The 23545-nt window shown below is 47.5% G+C and overlaps 1 protein-coding gene across 1 annotated transcript in view; it reads left to right on the forward strand.

Annotated features, from left to right (window-relative positions):
* GPR158 (G protein-coupled receptor 158) overlaps window positions 1-23545 on the forward strand; it is a 330476-nt gene that overhangs the window by 248672 nt on the left and 58259 nt on the right. The window contains exon 6 of the mRNA XM_006115288.4: window positions 8164-8273. Coding sequence (XP_006115350.2) covers window positions 8164-8273 — 110 coding nt within the window. The remainder of the gene's footprint in view (window positions 1-8163; window positions 8274-23545) is intronic.

Consider the following 23545-nt stretch of genomic DNA (forward strand, 5'->3'; position numbering starts at 1 on the left):
GTGGAAAGGCTCCAGCAACAGGGAGGCAATGGAACATTACATGTGTGACAGACCTAAGCCAGCAGCCTGCCACACTCAGGTCCTATTTGGTGTCCAAGAGGTGGGTGGGCAATAGCCCGCCCACATCCAAAGGACCTCCCCCCAGCCTACGGGGAGGATCCACAGAGCCCAGAAAAACCAACTAACTACTTGGGACAAATAAAGAGAAAAGAGGTGTGATGGTCAAAGGGCTAAAACGAGGGAACCGGACGGGGACACCGAGCAGAGAACCCCAGACAGCGCACACTGCCCCTTGAAGGTCTTGAGCGAGCCAGTGGATGCCGCCTAGTGGAACTCTGCCCAGATTCGTGAGTGGATGCAGGAACAGAAATAGGCCCCACAGTTGCAGGCCCCTCCCTCATCCAACCTCTGCTCCCTGATTTTGTAAATTACCAGTTTGGCCATAGCCAGGAGGAGGTTGACCAGGAGGTCCCGTGACTTTGTGGGGCCATGGATGGGATGTGCGTAAATTAACAGGTGAGAGGAGAAGTGCAGCCAGAACCTCAACAAGAGGTTCTGGAGGATCCGAAAGAGGGACTGTAGACTGGTGCACTCGAGGTAGACATGCGCCAGGGTCTCCCTCATGCCACAGAAGGGGCAAGTGTCGGGAATGGGGAAAGTACACTCCCATGCTCACAGCACTGTGCAGAATTCTCCAGCTGATGTCCCTGGTGGGCCACGGAATCAAGGTTGAATAGAGGCTAGCCCACCAGGGCTCCCCACCCTCTATTGGTGGTAGGAGGTCCTGCCACTTGGTGTCTGGGAGGGACACGAGGGTGGGGAAGTGCAGCGTGTGAAGCACAAGCGTGTACAGGTGACTCTTTTGCGCAGTTCAGAAGGGGACCAGCTGCAATCCGTGCAGCCGGCTCGGGTGATGAGAGGGAGGCGGTCGGAAGGGTATGTGGGGCTGAGGCTGGCGAGATCAGGAGGGCCGGGGTGAGAGGTAGGTGGGGTGCACCCTCTTACAGGACCCTGTTTAGGTACACCTGAGCAGTGGGCGGCAAAGCGTCCTTCACCTCCTGAAGTACGTGCCAGAGAGTATATAGGGTGGAGAGCCCCATGTGCTGGGTGAGCGCCGGAGGATCCACCCAGTCTCCCTGGTTGTAGTCCAGGAGGTCTCCAATTCTGGTGACTTCTGCCAAGACCAGCCTCTGGTGCACTGAAGGGGACTCCGCCACCTGTACATGTAGATGAGGATTGTGTAGCAGTGGCTCCGTGAGGTGGCTCCCAAGGACCTGGTCGCCGCAAGCAGCTTCAAGGTTTGGAGGAGGTCCTGGTAGAAGGCCAGCAGCCTGGAGAGGTCTTGTGGAAGAGAGAAAAACACAAAGATGGAGTAGTGGATCCGCGCTCCACCTGATGGCCTGAAGCGCGGGTGGGAGGGAGCTCACCTGCCACCTGGCCCCCACCACCATGCCAGAGCTCTTGACCCAGTTGTCCCGGGCAGAAGAGGCTGCCGAATAGATGGCTTGGCAGGCCTCCACCCACACCAGGTTGCCCAGGTCCTGGACCCATGAGGAGCACTTTTTCGGTGTATGCTGACAGGACCAGCTGCATCTCCGGCTCATCTAACCATTTACAAAATCCATTTTCTTTTGCTAACAAATAATCAAGAGCTAATCTATTTTGCATAACATATATAGGCATTTCTTCAACCTTGTCTGATAACAACTTAAGTCCTCTATTTGTTTGATTTCCAAGGCGCTCAATGGCCTGGGATTGCAGTTCCAAACATTCATACAGTAAAAGATTACCAATGGGATTAAAGGTGAAGGTTGCCATTGTCAGTTTTCCAAACCAAATTTTTATTAGGGACCAAAACGAATTCCTGTCACGCTTATCACGACCAACAAACCGAGGTTGAGTAGAGCCTCATACATAAATGCCTCCTCCTTGGATGGTTACATAACCAAAGGTACAACGTCCTTTTGCGTTGGTGGGTAGTCGAGAGTGGGCTCGACTCCCGCAAAGCCAAAAATGTCCCGGATATAACAACTGGAGGCGAGGATAGTCACTGCACCAGGGATCAGATCCTTCGTTGGCATCTACGAGGGCTATGTTAGTTCCATGCAGCGAGAAAAAGGGGGTTATACGTAGGCTACCATTTTTATTGCGATTGGTTTCTACCTGGCACACACAGTTCTGATTTATAAACAAAAGAGGATAGGGGACAGGGGTAGGAGTAACATCTAAATCAATTTCCCAGTCCTCATCATAATACAAAACACTAGTTAAATTCCAACCAAAAACATTATTTGTGCTATTGTACCAATCCTTAGTGACATTGTGATTGGTTGAGTTAAAAATGCTTGAAATATTCATATAAAAGGCACAATTGTGCTGAAAACCAACATCAATAGGTGGACCAATTTGGAACCTTGCGTTTTGCTGTACATCGCAGGGTACCCCTGACAAATCTACGCAAAACTGAGCGTGTGGTAGATCAGTGGTATAGGGTAATGTTAACAAAAGGGAACTTAGGGTAGCTGCTCGAGTGGGAAAAGAAAATAGGGTCATATTTGCATACCAATTCGGATATGAGCTTAAAAAATTAAGATAAATGGGTGTAACAAAAAATGGGGGTTCACCAGCATGGCGAACTGGAAGGGAACAAACTAAACAGTCTGTTACGTTTCCTTGGACTGCGTACGCCTTCATCCATTCCTCGATGGTTGATGACTTATCCTGAAAAACAAAATGTATGTGACTTGGTCGCTGTTAGGATCGTTTACTTAACCAATTATGATGAACTAAAACTAGATTTACATTGTCTTGGTTTTGGACCCAATAGGTGTTGGGGTGATCCTACTATATTTAAACATACATATGGGCGCCTGTCCTCTAAGGTTTTTTGTTGGTCGGCCGGATGACATTCGGCCTCTACTAGTTTTTTGGAAGGTAATCACTGGGGGCCCAGGTTTTCCAACCCAATGTTACTGCTATGTTTTCTTGTTCTACTTTAGACATGGTTCTAACCTTTTCTTTTGTGAGTCCTTGGCCCAATAGAAAGCCAAACAGTGCTCTTTCATATTTGGATTGCATGTGTGGCTGATTTTTTGGTTTTGTGTCAGCTGGAAATGCTTCCCTTTTTTGGAGTCTAGGCATTTCTATTTGGCTTGCCACTTGATATATGTGAGAAAGGTTATAACCGTCTACCGTGCGAAGCCACATTAAAATTCCAGGGTCCCTTTTTGTCATTCCATCCACCGCTGCCTGGATGGCCAGTCCTGACAGAGGGATTTGGCTAGGGTCTGTGAGAAACCTAAAGGGATTTAGTAGTGCTTGTTGTGCAGGTGTGAGTCCCAATGGAATGACTTGAGCATCCCAAACCATAATACTAAAGCTGGCACAGGCATACATTAACTCTTCTCTGGTGATAATGGTCCCTTGCAGGGCGGCCATGGACTGAAGTGACCCACCTAACACCAAACTCACTAATCCGGGGACCGTCAATGGGTATACCGCATTGCCTGCTACTAGTGAGTTACTGCCTGCTCCTTTACTCCAACTCTGGGCTCTCACTAGGTGTACTGCTTCTTCTTTATCTACTAACTCCGACCCATTATTTAAGGCTACACGTCCCAACCACACTACCGAAGGCTCTCCTGTATTATGCTGCGTGTCCTCTAAAAGGGCTTTTAATTCGGTCTTAGACCGGGTGCGTAGGACCATAACCTGGTTAGTAAGTCTGGTCGCTGTGTCATAAGTCATTTTTGTGACAGCTACTGGGAGTGCCTCCACCTCGGGTTCTTTCACTGAAGGTGGGGCGCTTGGTGCTTTTAATTTTTCAAGAGCTTCCCTTGGGTAAGGGGGGCTCAGCTTCCTTTTCTGGAGGCTCAGTTTCTTTTTCCAGGGTCACATCTACATTTGGGCTGGAATTGTTAGCCTCGGCCCTCAGCAGAGCGCCGCACGCGGCAAAACTTAAGCACGCGTGGCTTGAACCTAATTTCCAGAGGGTCTTTTTAAACATGACCCACAAAACTTCTGCTACTCTTTCGGCTTTAAATTTATCAGGCTTTAATTTCCTTTGTTCTCGAGTTTCTTCTAATCTTTGGACTAATTCTGTTAAGAGGGTGTGTCCTGGACTACTGCAGGTAATGGGGGTAGTTGGGAAGGTGGCTGACACGTGGCCACCGGATTTCTTTAAGATTTTTTCTGCAGCAGTCAAAAGATTCGCCGGGTCTGTTTCATCTCCTTTTGATCCTGTTGTTACATAGGTGGGGCTTTTAGTTCCATCCTCCGGATAGAACATGATAGAATGGTGTGTCCGTAGCAAACACCCTAAAGATGGCATTGTTAGGGGGGCTGCCCATATTTTAGAGGCTTGCCCAGTTCCTACTTTTATATTAAAGATCATCGAGGGGTTGTTATTTTCATTACTTTCCAATTTATGATACGTTAAATGGCAAAGCACATCTTCTGGATTTTCACTCGGGGGCCTGCTTGCCCAGGGACACTCACCAGATCCTGTTCGTGACACCATGTTGGTGCTTGGTTCAGTAAAATGGCAGGAGTCCCAGAGGCTTAAGGCCAAATACCCAGTGAAAATACAGAATGATGGCAAGACAACAAGATTTGCTAAAGAAGGAGTGATTTATTAAGCTGAACAACTTCCTAATATTTACCTAACATTTACCTAATATAATGAACAACTACCTAATATTTACCATACAACAACTTTTAAACCCTACCTAAGTTACAGCTAAGTCAAATATATACACACTTAAAAAAAACTGTTTCTTTAACACTGACAATAGCAAGGGTAAAAGTTACCACAGAGCAATATTTTTTCTAACCTGTCTCTTTTAAACAACTTAACAACAGTGGGGGTAAATTAAATACTTACAAACTCAGCAACAACAACACAAAGACATACAAGGAATCGGAGCATGCTCGAGATTCGTACACCCCTTTTTAGATTCGGTGGGTGGGAGGCGGCCTTTGGGTGATCAGTCCTAAGCCAGACTCAGATTCTGTCTTCCAATATCCGGGAGTCCTCCCCAGCTAAGGGCAGAGAGGTTTTTATGTTCTTGCCTATTATCATATTTGGTGGTGTTTGTGCTCTGGGAGTGGCATGGGAGTGGTCTGGGTGTGGTCTGGGTGTGGTGTGAGGCCCATATATGGTGTTGAGTGCTGAACTCTGACAAGCTCCATTTTATTGGTAGATAAGGCTTGTGACGTGGTGAGGTTGCTGAGGTAGATCTCGGCTATATGGGCGAGGCCTGGCCAAGAGAACCCATACTTAACAAGTAGATTTCTTGTCTGGTGGGACAAAAATCTTGTAAGGTGTTAGTCAGTGTGAGTAGTGGGTAGTCCTGAGTTGCCCCCCAAGCCTTCTTCCCCCCTACCCTCCCCCCACACTAACACAGTGTTTGTCACAAGAAGGGAGACTAAAAAGGGGTTTTCACCCCAAAACCATGGACTAGCTTGTGATGAGTAGCTCACTAAGCTGTAAAGGGGTTGTGTAATATCTGCCAGTAACGCGAGACCCATGGGACATGGCCAGAACTTTGCCACAATTGTTAAAAATAGTAGTTTAGATGGACGGGGCATGGTTTGGGTGACTAGAAACATTTAGGGCAAGTATCGTATACATACCTATGCTCTTCAGGTGTATCTTTAGTTTACTTAACTAGGCTGTGCCTCACCACACACTGCTATTTATACCCCTGCTGCAGATGCTCTGTGGATATATACTTGAGATGTTATCAAAAAAGTATGCAATGTAGATGAACCTTAAGGACTTGTTTACATAACTGTAGTTTGGACTACAGGGGGTGTGAATTGCAGGATGCACCAATGTGCAGCACTTTAACTCCCCCATGTGGATGCTGCCACTGTGACGGAAAAGGCATGACTTGGCTGTGCATTACAGTTCACACCTCCAAAGTCCAAACTACTGGGCCACATAGCTAAGTCCTAAAGGAAAAGTTGTTTTGACCTGAAAAGCAGAACTTTTTTATTTAGAAAATGTTGAAGCACACTGAAACCTTTTTTCATGATGCTTTGAGATACTTAAATTTGTCAAAGCTAATCCTTTCCCACAAGCAGTTTCAATGTTGATGAATCAGCATTTTCAGAAGACAAATATTTCTTCAAAAACTCCCAAACTGTTGTTGTTCTAAGTTCATTTCCTGATTGAAGATGGATAATGTGGGTCCCCAAGACCACGCTATCCTACAGCTATTTTTCCTTCGGCTGGGTTACACGGAGTAAATGATCTCATCAGTGATTGGTTTCACATTGTGATATAATTTAGCTCAAGAATGTGCACACAAGAGAGGAGTGAATCTTGGTTTGAATATTTATGGAAAGATTGAGATTCACTTTTCCTCACACTCTGGCTTTCTTCCATTTTCATCTCGCTTCTCATCTTCCTGTCAGCCATAAGCAGCATTTGAATAGGGGCTCAGTAGTACTTACAATATCTCTGCTAAACTCCATTGCCACTGACAGAAATGTTATGGAAGACATGGTTGCATGTGTTTCTTTTCTCTCTTTGCAGCATTTGTCAAATGCCCTTGATTTACTTGCTTCCCAGAAGTACATCCAGTCCATCAAGAGGGGATTGACAAAAACATAACATTTTGCATTGTGCTTTTGATTTGGCAAAACGTGTTATTGTTGTTGTTTTTTTTAATTTTTAAGTCTTGGTTCTTCTTCATAAGAAATCTCAGTGAAATGGAGGTTTTTCCAGGTCTTACTCTACAACTGTATTTCTGCCATTATTTTTCTTCAACCGTTCCTCAATCTGTCGAGGCCACCCAGAGGATTTACTTTTGAGCTTCCTGCCAACATTCTGGGTTAGAATTCTTACTCAGAATAAAGCATTTATTTAGAGAGATAATTTAATGTGTATAGGCACAATAATACCACTACTGCCAGAAGTGCTAACTGTGTACTGGCTAACTGGCAGATGGCCCTGAACATTTCAGTTCATTTTTCCTCTAGACTGAATGCAACCGTCACATTTTAGTGATTCTGAACACCAAGTGCATTATATAACTCATTGTTCAATTATTGAATGCTGTGCTATGTATTGTGCTATACAAACATAGAGGAAGACAGTCTCTGTCACAATAACTTTCCAATTTTATTGCCTTCCAGCTTATAAAACATTCATCTCCAAAAACTCTAAATTCTTCTAGAAAAGGCAAGGTCTGATATAAATGTTACAATTCAGACACACATGATACTAATCAAGTTCAGTCTCATTAGGAACAGTCTTTTCTCTCTCGCTTGCTCTTGATTATTGATGAAAGGTTTTCTTGGAGAAATATAGTTGTAAAAAAGAGTTAGAATGAAGAGGAAGAGGTTGTTTGTAAAAAGGAGAGTGCTCCAAGCTTAGGTTTTAGGATGGAAGAGGGCACAAAGATAAGACTGATAGAAGGATACACAGTAGATATCTGTGAAGGAGGCTTTGGCAACTGAATAGTTTGTTAGAGGAAATGAGCAGACTTATATAAACAGGTTTGAAGTTGATGGCCTTGCCCTGGAGACAATCAAAAAGAGAAGTATTTTGTGGACCCTGGAGTAACTCCCTCTTACTTGTTGTGGTTTGGATTTCCCCACCAGGGAAAAGCCTTGGACTAAATTGACCCCAGGGAGGCAGAAGAAAGGAAGAGGCCCAGGGAGGACAACTGTAAGCAGCCTTCATTGCCAGACTACCGGTAGCCCAAACTGCAGAGCTTGGTGCAGTGGGAGGGCCCAGGCTCTCCTCCCCATAACCTCCTTGTCGTCAGTAGTTGCAGCCATGACCTCTTGGCCACATTCACCAACCACAGCCCAAGTGAAGACAGTTACAAGCCTATTAAAAATCTCCTTTGTACTCTTGTCATCTCTAGCTATGTGCTTTCATTTCATTAAACATCCATGGAGGCGGGTTTAGAAGCTATCACTTCATAGCTTGTCACAGGGCCTTTTCCAGCTCCCTTCCGAGGACAAGCAGCACCAGAACTGTGCCAATGAGTTGATCAGATTATCTAGTTACGTTACTGTGAAATGTCAATGTGCAGTAGTACAAGCTTGAAAACGTTTACTGCTTATATTGTTAGAATTCAGGTCTGCATTCTCTTTCCAATGAAAGCTGGCACTGAAGCTCTCTTTCTTTATCTCTCTGTTTCATAGGTTATCATTTTGTATTTTGAGCCAAGCATATTTCGCTGTATTCTCCTAAGATGGGTTCGTCTTCTGGGCTTTACTACTGTTTATGGAACTGTGACACTCAAGCTTCACAGGTATTTCATATGTTATTATTTTCCATCACTGTGGTGGTATGTACTGTGTGTGTGGTGAATTAGAATCAAGAGCTGTGAGACTGTATTATAAATAATAGCTCTTTCTGTACAAAGGAGCTTTAAAACTTTGTATCTCTTCTTAACGTTCCTGAGGTAGTAGTGGTAGTTGTAATTTTTTTTATGAGTCTATTTGCCAGTGTTTGAGACAATGCTGCAGGATTCAATTAAGGAGGAATAATTTATACAGGTGCATTGTAAAACCATACAAAGTTCCTAGCAGAGAGGGAAAACATTTATTTGAAGACAAAGGAAGAAAAATGTCTAAATCTTCCATCAAGAGTCCAAAGAGAAAAGTGGTAACAGTTTTATTTCTTTTAATGTTATAAATGTTTTGATACCATGGTGACGGACGCTATAGAAAACATTAAAACAGAATATCATACTTGCTTAGTATGAAGCCTTTTGAAGGCTCACAAGCCAAGGGTTGCTTTCTTCAGTCGCAGATGCCAGACAGATTGTATCTGCCTGCCAGAGAATGTGTTCAGGGAATTTTGGGTTATGTTTGAAGAAATTCAGCTGAGCTGGCAGAGCACTCAACTGGGGATGCTGATGCTTGGAGAAACAACTTCAAATCCCACCTCTGCATTCTCCTTATAAATCAGTGCCTTTTGTAGGCATGTAATAGATAATATCTGTACATTTTCCCCCTTACATGACAGTGAAAAGAAATACAGAGGAATACTTATTTATACATCCATTCTATAAATGTATTTGTGGAACAAAAGGGAGAATATAAATACTGGTGCCTTAAAAAACTAATGAGGATCTTTAAACTGTAAAGTATTCTTAATTTTGTTTTATTCTAGCTTCATTATTCCATTGGCATGATACACAAGTGAGGTCCAGTATAGTGCTCTGATAGGGCCAATGGCATCTGGATTTTGCAGTAATTACATGTATTGGTATCAGTTGGTGTACTTTGCCTGTTTGTTTAATGACATCTGATCACCTCTTTGAATTGAAATGGATCAAACATCAGAATTGATACTCTTTAAGTACCTTCTTTGCAGAGGATGTGATTCAAAGTAATTGATGGACTGTGGAAAACAGAGACGAATTGGGGGGGAGCGTTGATTAGAGGAGCTATTATCCTGAGCTCAGAACAACAACCTAGGAATATCTACAGTCTAGATCGTTGTTCATCATCTAGTTCTGTAACAGTCTGATCATATGACTGAAAGTTATATGGATTGTGATGCTATAATTTGATATGGGAGCTGTAATTGTGTTTAAATACAACGAGGGAAGGATTGGAAAATAGAACAGAAGCTGTCTGTTCAAAGCTAGGCCAACATTGTGGGAACACAAAAATTGTTACCTAGTGGCTGATCAATTGCCTTTATAAACTGAGTTCTCAGTCTAGTTCCTAGAAGCTACATATCTGTGTTAAAACATACAAGCCTTCTATCCCCACGCCTTCAGCATTGCCACATTTCACACTACTTAATATTTTTGTTGACAATCAAGTACATAATGATGAATGATCTCTTAAGAATAATTGTGGTAGAGGCAATCCCAAGGGCATATATTCACATGAAAATTTTAAAATAAAATTAAAACAACTATTGCAATCTTAAGAAAATAGCCAAGTGTCTTGTGTGTGGGCTTTAAAGTAAGATGTATTTCTCAATATTTGTTTAGGCAGTTTCTGTTTACTAACAGGCACATACAAAATTGGAGAACCCTATATGTTCCCTGACCATAGAGCACCTTAGAGTGGAGTAATTGGCCCCTGGAGAAGTCTCAATGTATGTAGGCTCAATATATATTTCCGTATGTATCAGAATTCTGGCTGGCCTGGCTGTATACTGAATTAATACCCTAACTCAGGGGTTGGCAACCTTTGATTCACAACCTTTGAGGGTAATCAGCTGTTGGGCCACAGGACATATTACTGCTGTTGAGCATCCTCAGGCTCCTCTCCCCATAGCTCCCAGGCTGTAAATAGTGTCAGGGATGCTCAGATTGAAGTTAGTCAGCTGGCTCCCAGTCCTATTGTACATCCAGCCTCAATAGATTAGAAGTGCTGCTCAGAGATCTCAGTTTCTTAACCGTGTCAATGCAAACGTGAGGATCCAGCTGTAGAGTGACCTGTAGAACCTGCCAAAGACAAGATTAAAATCCCACAATCCTCTGTGGAACTGCATCAAAACCCTTAGACAGAACACTGATGCTGATGTTCAGTGGAGACTCTCAAGGAATGTTTCAACTGCTCAAAACAAACAGCTTTTCATAGACCCTGCCAAGGAACCGCTGGGTTTTAATTTGTCAGAAATACAGGCAGTCCCTGGGTTACGTACAAGATAGGGACTGTAGATTTGTTCTTAAGTTGAATCTGTATGTAAGTCAGAACTGGTATCCAGATTCAGCTGCTGCTGAAACTGACCAGTGGCTGACTACAGGAAGCCCGAGGCAGAGTTGCTCTGCCCCGGGCTTCCTGGAATCAGCCGCTGATCAGTTTCAGCAGGCTGAATCTGGACGCCAGTTCTTACATACAGATTCAACTTAAGAACCCCAGGCGTCCCCAAGTCAGCTGCTACTGAAACTGATCAGCAGCTGATTCCAGGAAGCCCGGGGCAGAGCAACTCTGCCTCGGGCTTCCTGTAGTCAGCGCTGGTCAGTTTCAGCAGAAGCTGACTTGGGGACGCCTGGGGCAGAGCAACTGGGGTGCTGCTGGGTTGCTCCAGTAGTGCCGAGGAGCAGCGCTACTGGACCAACCCAGCAGCACCCCATCTGCTCTGCCCCAGGCGTCCTGATTCAGCCGCTGCTGAAACGGATCAGCAGTTGATTCCAGGAAGCCCGGGGCAGAGCAACTCTGCCTCGGGCTTCCTGTAGTCAGCGCTGGTCAGTTTCAGCAGCGGCTGACTTGGGGACGCCTGGGGCAGAGCAGCTGGGGTGCTGCTGGGTTGCTCCAGTAGCGCTGCTCCTCGGTGCTACTGGACCAACCCAGCAGCACCCAAGCTGCTCTGCCCCAGGCATCCTGATTCAGCCGCTGCTGAAACTGACCAGCAGTGGCTGAATCAGGACGCCTGGGGCAGAGCAGCTGGGGTGCTGCCGGGTTGGTCCAGTAGCGCCCAGAGCGGCCCTACGGGACCAACCGGCAGCGCCCCAGCTGCTGTACCACAGGCGTCCGGAGAAAAGCCGCGGAGCACGGGGGCAGCGGGACAGCCCAGACACGCCACGGCTCTCCTGCTGCCCGTGTGCTCCGCGGCTTTGCTCCCCGTCTCCCTGGTCTGCTGGTCTCCAGCAGACCAGGGAGACGGGGAGCAAAGCGGAGCAAAGCCGCGGAGCATGCTGGCAGCGGGACAGACGCGGCGCGTCTGGGCAGTCCGCTGCCCCCGTGCTCCGCGGCTTTGCTCCGCTTTGCTCCCCGTCTCCCTGGTCTGTTGGTCTCCAGCAGACCAGGGAGATGGGCAGCAAACCCCGTTCGTAACTGCGGATCCGACATAAGTCGGATCCGCGTAACTCGGGGACTGCCTGTACTGGAGCAGATTGGATCACATCAGTACATCTTATGGGAGATGTGGACAAATTTTCGTTTAAATTGAAAATGAAGCAAACACCTATATGTGACTGTGGTCACCGGGCACGAACTATGAAGCACATCATATCTGAAGCTATGTCTAGACTGCAGGCTTCTTTCAGAAGAAGCTTTTCCGGAAGGGATCTTCCAAAAAAACTTCTTCCGAAAGAGCGTCCACACTGCCAAAACACATCGAAAAAGCCATCTGCTTTTTGAAAAGAGTGTCCACGCTCCTGCACCCACAAGCACCGCCCTTGGAGCTCCCATTCACTGGTTTCTAGCCAATGGGAGCTGTGAGGATAGTATTGAGGGTGGGGACAGCGCATGAAGATTTTCTGCTTCCCTTGCTCCAAGGGATGTTCAGGGAAATGCTTGCTATTGGCAGCCAGTCATTTCAGGGAGTGGCGCATGGGGCCGTAGCAGGTGCAGAACTTTAGTGGCCTGGAGGCTCATGTCGGACCAGAGACAAATGTTTGGGTCATGGCCAGGAGGAGACAAATGCCCAGATGTGACCTGCAAGCCATATTTTGCCCACCCTGATAAGGAGGGATTCATCCTGCAAGCCTCAATCAGTGTTTGAAGTTATTAACCCCAAGACTGAATCTTATATGGATTCCCTAACTTCTAGGATGACTGAACAGTCATCTTGAGCTATCACAATGTAGGAGCTACTAAATGGAATGAACCCTATAGTAGTTAAAGTAGTTGAAGTATGTCCCAAAACATAGCTTTCTGGGATATGTTTACCCTGCAGTTAAGCCCCTGTGACAAGCCTGTGCCAGCAGATTCAAGCTTGCAAGGCTGGAGCTCAGTGACTATTTAATTGTAGTACAGGCAGTCCCCGGGTTACATGGATCCGACTTACATCGGATCCCTACTTACAAACGGGGTGAGGCAACCCCGCACTAACTGCGCCCCCCTCCCCTAGCAGACCACTGAGACGCACCACGGTCCCGCCGCCCGCGTCCTCCGCGGCGAGAAAAGCCGCTCCGCATTTCCCTGGTCTGCAGGACTGAGGGAAGTGAGGTGTGGGAGAATAAAACTGAGCTCTGGAGAAATGTCTGGCTAGAGTTTCCCCTACAATATGTACCAGTTCCGACTTACATACAAATTCAACTTAAGAACAAACCTACAGTCCCTATCTTGTACATAACCCGGGGACTGCCTGTATACATCTTTGGATGCAGGCTGCAGGCCAGGCTCTGGGATCCTTCCACCCTTATTGCTTTTTAACTTGTTGCAGCTGGATGCAGCTCAAGAGCAATCAAATGTACAAAGAATTGCAACCTTGCCTTCCTACCATCAGAGAGGCTTGGTCTGTAATCATTCAATTGGATCATTATGCAAACTTGGAATCAGTGATACAGTTGGCAGTGTCAGCTGGAATACACGGATCACAAGGCCTTTATTTTCCAAAACAATTTAAAATAAAAATAACCAAAAACGCCCTCCCCCCCACACATACCTGATGCATGTACCAAGAATTCTTGAGTGATGCTAAATTAGTGGAGGATCTAGCTAGTGGTACTGAAAGTGCTGTGTGCAAGGAAAGTGAATTGGTGTTTTGAAGGTTTCATTGTCGTCTATAGAATAATCCATTATTAAATTATTCTCTGCTTTGAGCAGCAAGGAGTGTAGATTTTCCATTGGTATTGCGTCTTCTACGTTCAAAGAGATGGTACAGTAAAACTCCAGTTGTCTGGCATCTAGTGGTCCGGCACTCCTGGTAGTCCAGCACCACCTGGAACCCAGAAGTGCTCCAGGCAGCCAGACAATTGGAGCTGCTCTGCCCCAGGCTTCCCTGAGTCAGCCACTGGTCATTTTCAGCAGCAGCTGACTTGGGGACACCCGGGGCAGAGCAGCTGGGGTGCTGGGTTGGTCCCATAGTGCCACCCCTTAGCGCTGCAGGACCAACCCGACAGTACCCCAGCTGCTCTGCCCCAGACTTCCCCAAGTAAGCCGCTGCTGAAACTGACCAGCGGCTGACTCGGGGATGCCTGGGGCAGAGCAGCTGGGGTGCTACTGGGTTGGTCCCGCAGCGCCGCTTCCCCCCATCTCCCTCTACCCCACCCCAGGACCCTCATAGCCCTCCCTTCCTATAGTCCAGCATATTTGATAATCCAGCACCCCCTGGGTCCTAAAATTGCTGGATTATTGGAAGTTTACTGTACTATCTTTTTTTTCTCTACCAGAAAATTTACCCAGTGTTGCTCAGATCCTTACCTCATTTTTTGTTTTGTTTTTTGTTTTTCTTCACTTAAATGATTGCTCTGGGGTAGGGCTCGGAATGAGGGGTTCAGTGTGAAGGCTGCCCTGGCCCTCTCTCACTGCAGTGGCTTGGGGCCAGCAGAGAAGGATTTCTTCATGGCCACTGCAGCTCCAACAGGCACAGTTGGGGGAGGGATACATGTCCCCCGGCTTGGGCGAGTCCAGGTCCATCTACCCCCTGTATTCCCCAGACAGTTAGAAATGCAGCAAATTCCGTACTTTCCTCTCGCTCCCTGATGAAGGGGAACAGCCAGCAATGTCTCAATACCAATTGGAGTGGACCTTCAGCCTAAAGGGCACCTAGGGGCTACGTCTAGACTGGCCCCTAATTCCGGAAAAGTCATGCAAAGCAGGTAAGTCAGAATAGGGAAATCCGCGGGGGATTTAAATATCCCCCGCGGGATTTAAATAAACATGTCCGCTGCTTTTTTTCCGGCTTGGGGAAAAACCAGAAAAAAGCGTCTAGACTGGCGCGATCCTCTGGAATAAAGCCCTTTTCCGGAGGATCTCTTATTCCTACTTTCAAGTAGGAAAGCTGGCAAGTTTTTACGGAAAAGCGGCTGATTTTCCGGAAAAACTGGCCAGTCTAGATACAGCCTTACTGTTTAGGAAGAGTTCTCAAACTGATAGACAGGCACAGACCAACAAACTCTCTCAAATATATAGCAGATTTTATGTTATTTAGAACATTTAGCCATGTACTAAATTTAAGGGACTAAGCAGTTTTAACTCCACTGAAGTCCCTAAGGCACAATTTGGCCCAGTGTCTGAACATTATACAGGCCCTTCTTACTTTTTTGTTTCAACTGAAGCATGATCATTAGCGTTTAGAGTTTGCTGTGTCTCTGATGAGGCTATTTTTAGCAAGCCAATTTATCTTTTTCTAAAAATGATTACTAGCAATACAGAGCTAGCAATACATTTATTTTTGTCCTGTGCCCACTCCAGAGCTGTGACTGATTTTGCTTGCTTTCTCATTGCAGTATGAGAACACTTGCTTTCTCACTGCAGTCTCTCAACTTCTGCCACCTGAAACATTTTTTCATTTTCACTCCTTTTTTTTTTGTATTGTAAGAATTTCATTTTCCATAAGTTGGGTGGATCTGTGATTGTGCAAGGCATTCCTTTAGGTGACCACATGATTGTGTCTTATATCCATCATTCAGCCAGCTGTGTGCCAGTTCCTTTACCTTTACTGGGTCCTTGATTTAAATGTATTTAAATATGGTGGTAGTTGTTATACATGCCACTAGCTTAGCTATTAATAGCTTGGGGCTCCCTTCATACAGGGTACATCTACACTTGGTTATATCTTTTATTATGCTACATGCTCCCTATTGTCCACATCTGAAGCCTTGAAGCATGTTCCTGAAGGACAGTTTAGTGTGTGAAAGCTAGAATGCATGAGAGGTGTGGGCAGATATGTGTGCCTCGGCTGTGGCATGGCACTGTACCCATTCTGCAGTGAGGATGGGGACAGGGCTTTGTTTTGGGTCGTGGGTAACCATAGTTCTCAAGGGCAGTTCCTGCAATGCATTGATCCATTTGCCACCTGACTCTAACTCATAGATATAATGAGCCCTGACCATCTCCTACCCCACCCCAATTCCCATTTCCACTAGTAGCAATGACTTGTGCTGCACCCTTCAGAACAGTTTTCTGATGACATCTATTGATCAGAACAGGTGATCATCGTCTGAGAGCACTTAGATGCTCTCTGCGGATATGTCTACACTTGCCCCCTAGTTTGGACTAGGGAGGCAAATGAAGCATACTGAAGTTGCTAATGAAGTGCGGGATTTAAATATCTCACGCTTGATTAGCATATTCACGGCCAGTCGACATTTTAAAAAGCCGGTCGCCCGATTTAACTTGCCGCGTGTAGACACAGTAGTCCGATCCAAAACCCTTCTCTCGAATTAACTGTTACTCCTCATTGCTAATTCGAGGGAAAGATTTTGGATCGGACTACCCCGTCTACACGTGGCAAGTTAAATCGGGCGACCAGCATTTTAAAATGGAGACCAGCTGCGAATATGCTAATCAAGTGCAGGATAGTTAAATCCCACGCTTCATTAGCAACTTCGGTATTCTTCTTTTGCCTCCCTAGTCTGAACTAGGGGGCAAGTGTAGACATATCCTGCAGCATCCTAGGTGCTGATCAATTTGTGATCAGCATACACTGGCCTCCATGACTTCTCCCAGTGCAGCAGAAACATTCCCTTGCATCAGGAGATTTTGAGCAGGCTGGTATTCACCAGACTGTCCCCCTGCACTAGGAATGCATGAAGTTCTTCAGGCTCTTGCAATGGAGGGTGAAAGACTCTAATGGTCACTCTGGGAGGGGATCTAACACATGCCCTTGCTTCAATGAGCTGGACCAGGTGCTCTCCAGGGCTGAAAGTATGGAGCTTGACTTTGTATTCACTGAGGCTACGACTACACTGTGGCTTTTGCGGCCAGAGCCTATGCAAATGAAATATGGATTAGCATATTGCGGTACTTCATTTGCATAATTTATTCAAGCCATTTTTGCACAAAACAAGCAGTGTGGACTTTTTTTTGGCACAAAACCCCTTTTTTGCTCAAGGTCCATATGCCTCTCCGGGAGGCACTTCATTTGCATAGGCTCTTGCGACAAAAGCTGCAGTGTAGACAAAGCCTGAGTGACTTATGGAACCTTCCTTAACCCTCATTGGACTCATTATATAGTGGGACATTGATGAGGGACATAGTCAGGAGATTGCAGGAATCTGGGAGGGAGACATGGAGGAATAGGAGGCATATGATCCTGCACCTCTATCTGGTGGATAGGGTTAAGGATGTCCTCCCTAAGAAAGTCCAAGAGACCCTTCAGAAACCACTGGTAAGTTTTACAATGAATGGACTGTTACCCAACATCCCCTCTTGCTCTGATGCTGCATGGCTCAGCGCAGCCCCTGCCGCCATACCAGATCTGCTCATCTCCCCAACACAGTCCCAGGGGGAGTGAGGAAGGAGATTTTAAAGGGTGAGGGAGGACAGTTTCATAATGTTTATGGTTGTGGACAAACCCAACACCACCCCTCTCACACCCATGTCCTTTCTGTCCTTCCGCTTATAAACAGGAATCCCGTGGAGGTAGTGTGATGTGGTTGGTGGCTTGCATGCAGGCCCAGCTAAGTGCAGAAAGGGAAAGAGAACTATTTGGTTGTCTGAGGGCAGTTTGTCCTCTCCCATTCTGAACTATTCTTCAAAAGCTGGTAGAAACAGGGGTGGATAAAACATCCACTTTCATGGTTACATTTACAGAGTGCTATTTCCATCACAGTGTAGACACTCTGGCTTGTGGTGTTAGTCCAAAAATTCAGGGAAGAAAATACATTTCTGGAGTCACTCTCTGTTTCCCTGTCCCTTTCAGAGCTGGTCACTGGACACAGAGGCTGTACCTTTGGGTGATGCAGGAGGTTTGGGGGTGGGTGTATGTTTCCTATGATTCTATATTCTTCTTCATGGGCATTCCATCTGCTAGCATATAATGTAGTCAGTTTTGTCTCAAACTGACATCCAGCCTTATAAGGCATGCTTCAAAAAATGTTTGGTAGCAATTCAAGCTGGTTCTTTGGGTTTAATGGCAGGGCAAATGTACTTGGTCCACCTTTGTAGTTCACTATTCTCCTTCACTCAGCAACATATCTGTGGCACAGGTGGCTGGAGAGAAAACCATCTCTCTTGTCTGTTCTGGTATCTTCAACTGCTACATTTTGCAAGCGATGGATAGCTTTTAAAGAAAAAAAGGATAACTGATAACCTTACCCGTGAAGGAACCAAAGCACACCCCAACTGTCCCCTTGATAAACTATAAACATCACAATAATTTAATAAAAATAATGCATGTATCTTACTGTTTTTTCCTCAGCTCCTTCCTTGTAGGTTGCAAAAGTAGTCTGAAGGAAAAAAGCTGTAACAGAAACATTCCTGGGACATTAAACTGTATCAAGATGGTTGCCTTTGGCATCACAGTTATGTTAGGCAGGGAGATTTCTTAGGTTTCTTCAAAGGAGAAAAGAAATATAGTATTAGCCAGGTTTTTGACTTGCTAGGATATGCCAATGCTGAGAGGAAACCATTTTTCTGGGATGGTGATAACAGAGGAAGATGGAGGACCCTAAAAGACAGACTCATTGGTGTAGAGAGATGTCAGGAACAGTTTGAGTTCCTTTGGGCAAAGGGGGATCAGATCATGTTTTTAGGCTGAAAGAAGCACTCATGAATAGTTTCATGGAGTACTCCCAGGGTGAATGGGATTGCACATGGGCCCACCTGCTGCCATTGCTGCTGCACTTCTCAGAACGGACAGCATCTCTTTGCCCTGTTTTTCCTGCTGTATCAGCTACTATCCAGGATGTTGCCAAGGTGGTGGATCCCTGCCAATGAATACTCCAGGTACCACATCCACCTCAGTCACCCAAAATCCTCTCAGGAATCCTGCAGAGCGCTCTGGAGGAGAATAAATAGCCCAATCCAGTCTCTGTAGATTAGATGGGTTTGGCCCTGAACCCCCACACAGACATGTCTGTTTGTTTGTCTGCACAATATGCCACAATGCATTCTCCCTAGTCAGAGCAAAAGGGAGGGGAAAATGAAGATGTCATAATTGTTGCCCACTTCTGAAAATGTTCTTTGTTGTTCATTGTTCAGTGTTTGTATGTAAATAAAAGTTACTGTTTGTTTCACTTGTGTGTGCACTTTGTTTTCTGAGTGTGATCAACATGGTTCATCCCAAAGGCTTGGGAGGTGGTAGCAGAATTCACAGGACATAACTGTGATTTCTTAAAAGTCTGGTGCCAAGGAAATACAAAGCTTCCTCCATCCTCCAATCCCTTCCCTCCACTGCCTGTGAATGTTATTTTTTTAAGTGCTCTTGACAATGAAGTAAGCTGTGAAGTAACTGTTGCTGTCCAAAGCACCAGAATGAAAACCAGAAGGCAAGTTCATGGAATCATCTTTATTTCTTTGTTAATAATTTAAATGTTCTTTTACAATCCATCCTACTCAGCTCTGACCAATCATCAGTTCCTGAAACAGGAGCAGTACTCCTGCCCTTGGAGTAATCATGCATAGCACCTGACAAGTGCTGTAGGCAGTGGTGCCAGAAAACATTGTGAGGAAGGAAGGTGTGAAGTCCCTGTCAAAGCCTGGCAGAACTTGCTTATAAAAAGTGTGTGTGGGGATTGGTTTTCAGATTCATTATTTTCTGATTTTATTTCTAACTTAAAAAATTAATTCCATCTTTACTTATTTGTTCAGTCAAAATTGTTTGATACATTGTCAACAATTAAGTAGCCTTCCTAAGAATGAATGAAAATGTTCAAAATTGGATTGCAAATGGGAAGAAACTGATTTTACAGAAATTCTACAATTTAAACAAAACGTCTTACAAATATAACAAGTAACAAGTCTGAAATTATTTTGAACAGTAACACAAGTCCATAGGAGGGAGGGAGAGTATGTGTATTGGGGGGAGTGTGAGCAGCTGAGTGAATGTGTCCACACACTTGTCTTTTTAAGCAGGGCACTCATTACTTTGAACACTTGTTCACACAGCAGCTGGCAGTGCCCACTCCTGAGCCAGAGGCTGGTGCACAGACAGTTGCCCCCTCCCCCCAACCCCACTCTCCAGCTCAGCAGAGACTGTGTACACAGTGGGGAAAAGGATACTCCCACATCAGCCCCTCCCTGGCTTGATGCAGCACAGCAGATCATGAGGCTCCAGATCCAAAGCATCTTGACTCTCTTACATGCTGCTGCTGCCTGTAGCTCAGCTCTGCAGCCCGCCCTGTCTCCCTGCTGCTGCGGTCCTAGTGCCAGGGACAGCAGGATTCCGTGATAATGTTTTAGGTCTGTAATTATATCTGTGTTCTCTTTAATGTGGATTTCATAGACTCATAGACTTTAAGGTCAGAAGGGACCATTATGATCATCTAGTCTGACCCCCTGCACAGTGCAGGCCACAAAATCTCACCCACCCCTCCTAGAATAATCCTCTCACCTATATCTCAGATATTGAAGCCTTCAAATACTTTGAAGACCCCAAGATGCAGAGAATCCTCCAGCTGTGATCTGTACCCCATGCTACAGAGGAAGGCGAAAAACCTCCAGGGCCTCTTCATAAGACCCTATTTAAGTGCTCCCTATAAAGCAACCTTGAAAAACAGCAGTTAACATGTAACAAAAACATTTCTTAATAAGGTCCTTAAAGTGCATTAAAACTCTCCTCAGTACAGAACCATAACCAAAACATGTTACACTTGAGAACCTGCTGCTGATCGTCTGCTCTCGGTTAGTACATCAGTGTCAGCTACCCACCAGGGTGTCTCACGACAGATTTCACAATACTCGATTAGATTTTCCAGGAGCCTATAATGTCGCAATAGTATTCCTTAGCCAAGTCACATGCTAGCTCCTCACTGTTTCAGTATGTACAATCACACAGCATCAAAATTTCTTCTTTGAGTGGTTGCTCATGTCCATTCGAAGTAGGTGTGCGACCTCGGTCAGGTACCGCGGTGCCGGTTCACCGGTGCACATATCGCCTGTGGTGCACCACAGTCGAAGAGGAGGTCTGAATAGTCCAGGGCACCTGCCTTCTCACCACCTGTCCACGCTGGACACGTTTGAGGCGGCACAGGACCTTATTAGCCTCACTACCTCCCCTCTGTCATCGGTCGAGACGGAAGGGTCGAGGTCGCCCTCGCCAGAGGCTGAGTGGGCTACGGCCCCGCCTCCGCATGGCCCCGGTCGGCATGCTAAGGCGACTCATGCGTCGGGACCATCCCATGTGGGGTCAGTACCGATCGCTACCACAGCACCGTTTTCGACGCCAGCTCGCCAGTCCCATTCAGCCTCGGCCCGCGCTCAAACCTCAGCGCTGCTGAGCCCCTTGCCAGCCCCTCGTCTGGCTGCACTGGTGCCGTATTTCCATAGCCACGTGGCATCCACTCAGGCATCTCTTCCCTTCCACAGCACCTGACCTTCTGGAATCGGCATCCGTCTCCGCGCCATCACAAGCACCAGCATCGACCCGGTGGTCTTCGGCGGTGTCCCAACCATCGGCTGCTTCTACAGCACCATCTCCGGTACCGGGCCTGGGTCCCCCAGTACCGTACATGCCAGTAATGACTATTCCAGCACCGGGCCTAGGCACCCCGGTGCCGCAACTGCCAGAGGCGGCTGTCCCAGCACCGGGCCTGAGCACCCCGGTGCCGCAACTGCCAGCGACCTCTCACCTGGCTCCGGGCCTGGGCACCCCGGTGCTGCAACTGCCGGCGACCTCTCACCCAGCACCAGGCCTGAGTACCCCGGTGCCGCAACTGTTGGCGACTACTGTCCCGGCACCGGGCCTGAGCACCCCGGTGCCGCAACTGTTGGCGACTACTGTCCCGGCACCGGGCCTGAGCACCCCGGTGCCGCATCCGGTGACTCTCCTGGCACCGGGCATGGGTCCTCCAGTGCCGCATCTGGCGGCAAGTCTCCCGGCACTGGGCATGGGTCCCCCAGTGCCGCAACTCATCCGTCCCCACTGTACTCATGCGGGCAAGCCGAAGTCCATGGCTAGGTTTGCCCCGCACTCTTCCTCGGCTCCGCCCTGGCCGGAGTCCGACTACTCATCGGATTCGGATGCAACATCCATCCGTTCGGGGTCTTTGGAAGCGTCCTCATCCCACAGGTCCCAGTCCCGGCATTGGCGGGACCATTCACAACAAACCTGACCCCCGCATCCACAGTGGCCTTTTTGGATCCCCTGGGCCTACCATCAGTGGCAGGGGCAGGTACCCCCTTCTCTGTTGTCGGAGGCTTCAGGTCGCTGCTCACAACCCTCGGCATCTCTGTCTCGACCTCCCCTCTCCCCGCAGGGGGCACCTCAGCATGACCCAGAGGCACAGGTCCCGGTGCCGGAGTTGACCCCGCAGGTGATGCAAGATGCCCAGCCGGCACCGCAGTTGGCACCAACAGGTCCGATACCTATGCAGGAATCCTCCTCGTCGTCGTCCCCTGACGAGGCCTTGGCAGACCCGGTGCCGAGCCTGCCGACTATGGATGCCTGCACGAACCAGGAACTTCTCCGGCGCATGGCGACAAATCTAAGCGTCCCGGTGGAACCCGTCATTGAGGACACGGATCCAATGGTGGACATCCTCGCCGAGGACGTGCCCACATGTCTGGCCTTACCACTCAACAAAAAGGTAGCCAAGATTACTAATGCCCTGTGGCAGACACCGGCGACCTTGACCCCTACCTAAAAAGGGGTCGAGAGGCGCTATTATGTCCCGCACTCGGGACATGAACATCTGTATTTGCAGCCCATCCCAGGATCGTTGGTCGTGCAGGCCACAGCCCAAAAGGAAAGGCTTCCCCAGCCTGGCCCATCTCCAAAGGCGAGAGAGCCTAAGCGGCTGGATCTCATGGGCCGTAAGGTTTACGCCACAGGGGCATACAACTCCGCATCGCTAACCAACAGGCGATGTTGAGCCGGTATGCCTTCAATACTTGGCAGGCGGTTGAGAAGTTCAGGGACAGGCTCCCAGCGGAGGACCGCCCGGAGTTTGCAGCTATTGCTTCAGAGGGCAAAATCACTGCCCAAACCGCTCTCCAGGCGTCCCTGGACACAGTCGATTTAGCAGCCCGCACTATGGCTACTGGTGTAGTTATGCATCGTGGTGCCTGGCTACACGTTTTGGGGATTCCCCCTGACGTCCAAAATACGATCCAGGACTTGCCGGTGGAGGACAAAACTTTGTTCTCGGATCATACCGACTCTAGGCTCCATACCCTATAGGACACGAGATCTACTCTAAAGTCCTTGGGCATCCACACACCTGCCTCGCAACGTCGCCAGCTGCCCTATAGGCAACAGGGGAGGGCGCAGCCCGAGGTTCCCCATGGGGACTACTGGAGGCGCCACTCCCGGTCCTCCGGTGGAGGTTCAGGGGTGGTTGTGCACCCCCAGGGCGCTAGGGGTCGCCGTCGTCGCCCTAGGGCAGACAGCCAGCGGGGAGGTCCCCACAGCCCTTCCCATCAGGGCAAGCTGCAATTTTGATGCGCTCTTCGAGGGTCACGTACCAGTCTCCCACCCTGGCCCACCGTTAGGGGTCAGGGTATCCCTTTTTGCCCGTGCCTGGGCACTAATCACATCAGACGCCTGGGTATTAAATATGGTAAATTGAGGCTATACCATCCCCTTCTTGGGCCCACTGCCTTCAAACCCCCCTTCCCCGTTCCCCCTCAGGGATACCCCTCACGAACACATCCTGTGTCAGGAGGTGTCCATGCTCCTCACGAAGGGAGCAATAGAGGAGGTTTCCCCACACCTGAGGGGAAGGGAATTCTACTCCCAATATTTTGTTGTCCCCAAGGCAAAGGGAGGGATCCGCCCCATCTT

Source organism: Pelodiscus sinensis, chromosome 2 (genome assembly GCF_049634645.1).
Source record: "Pelodiscus sinensis isolate JC-2024 chromosome 2, ASM4963464v1, whole genome shotgun sequence".
Taxonomy (NCBI): Eukaryota; Metazoa; Chordata; order Testudines; family Trionychidae; genus Pelodiscus; species Pelodiscus sinensis.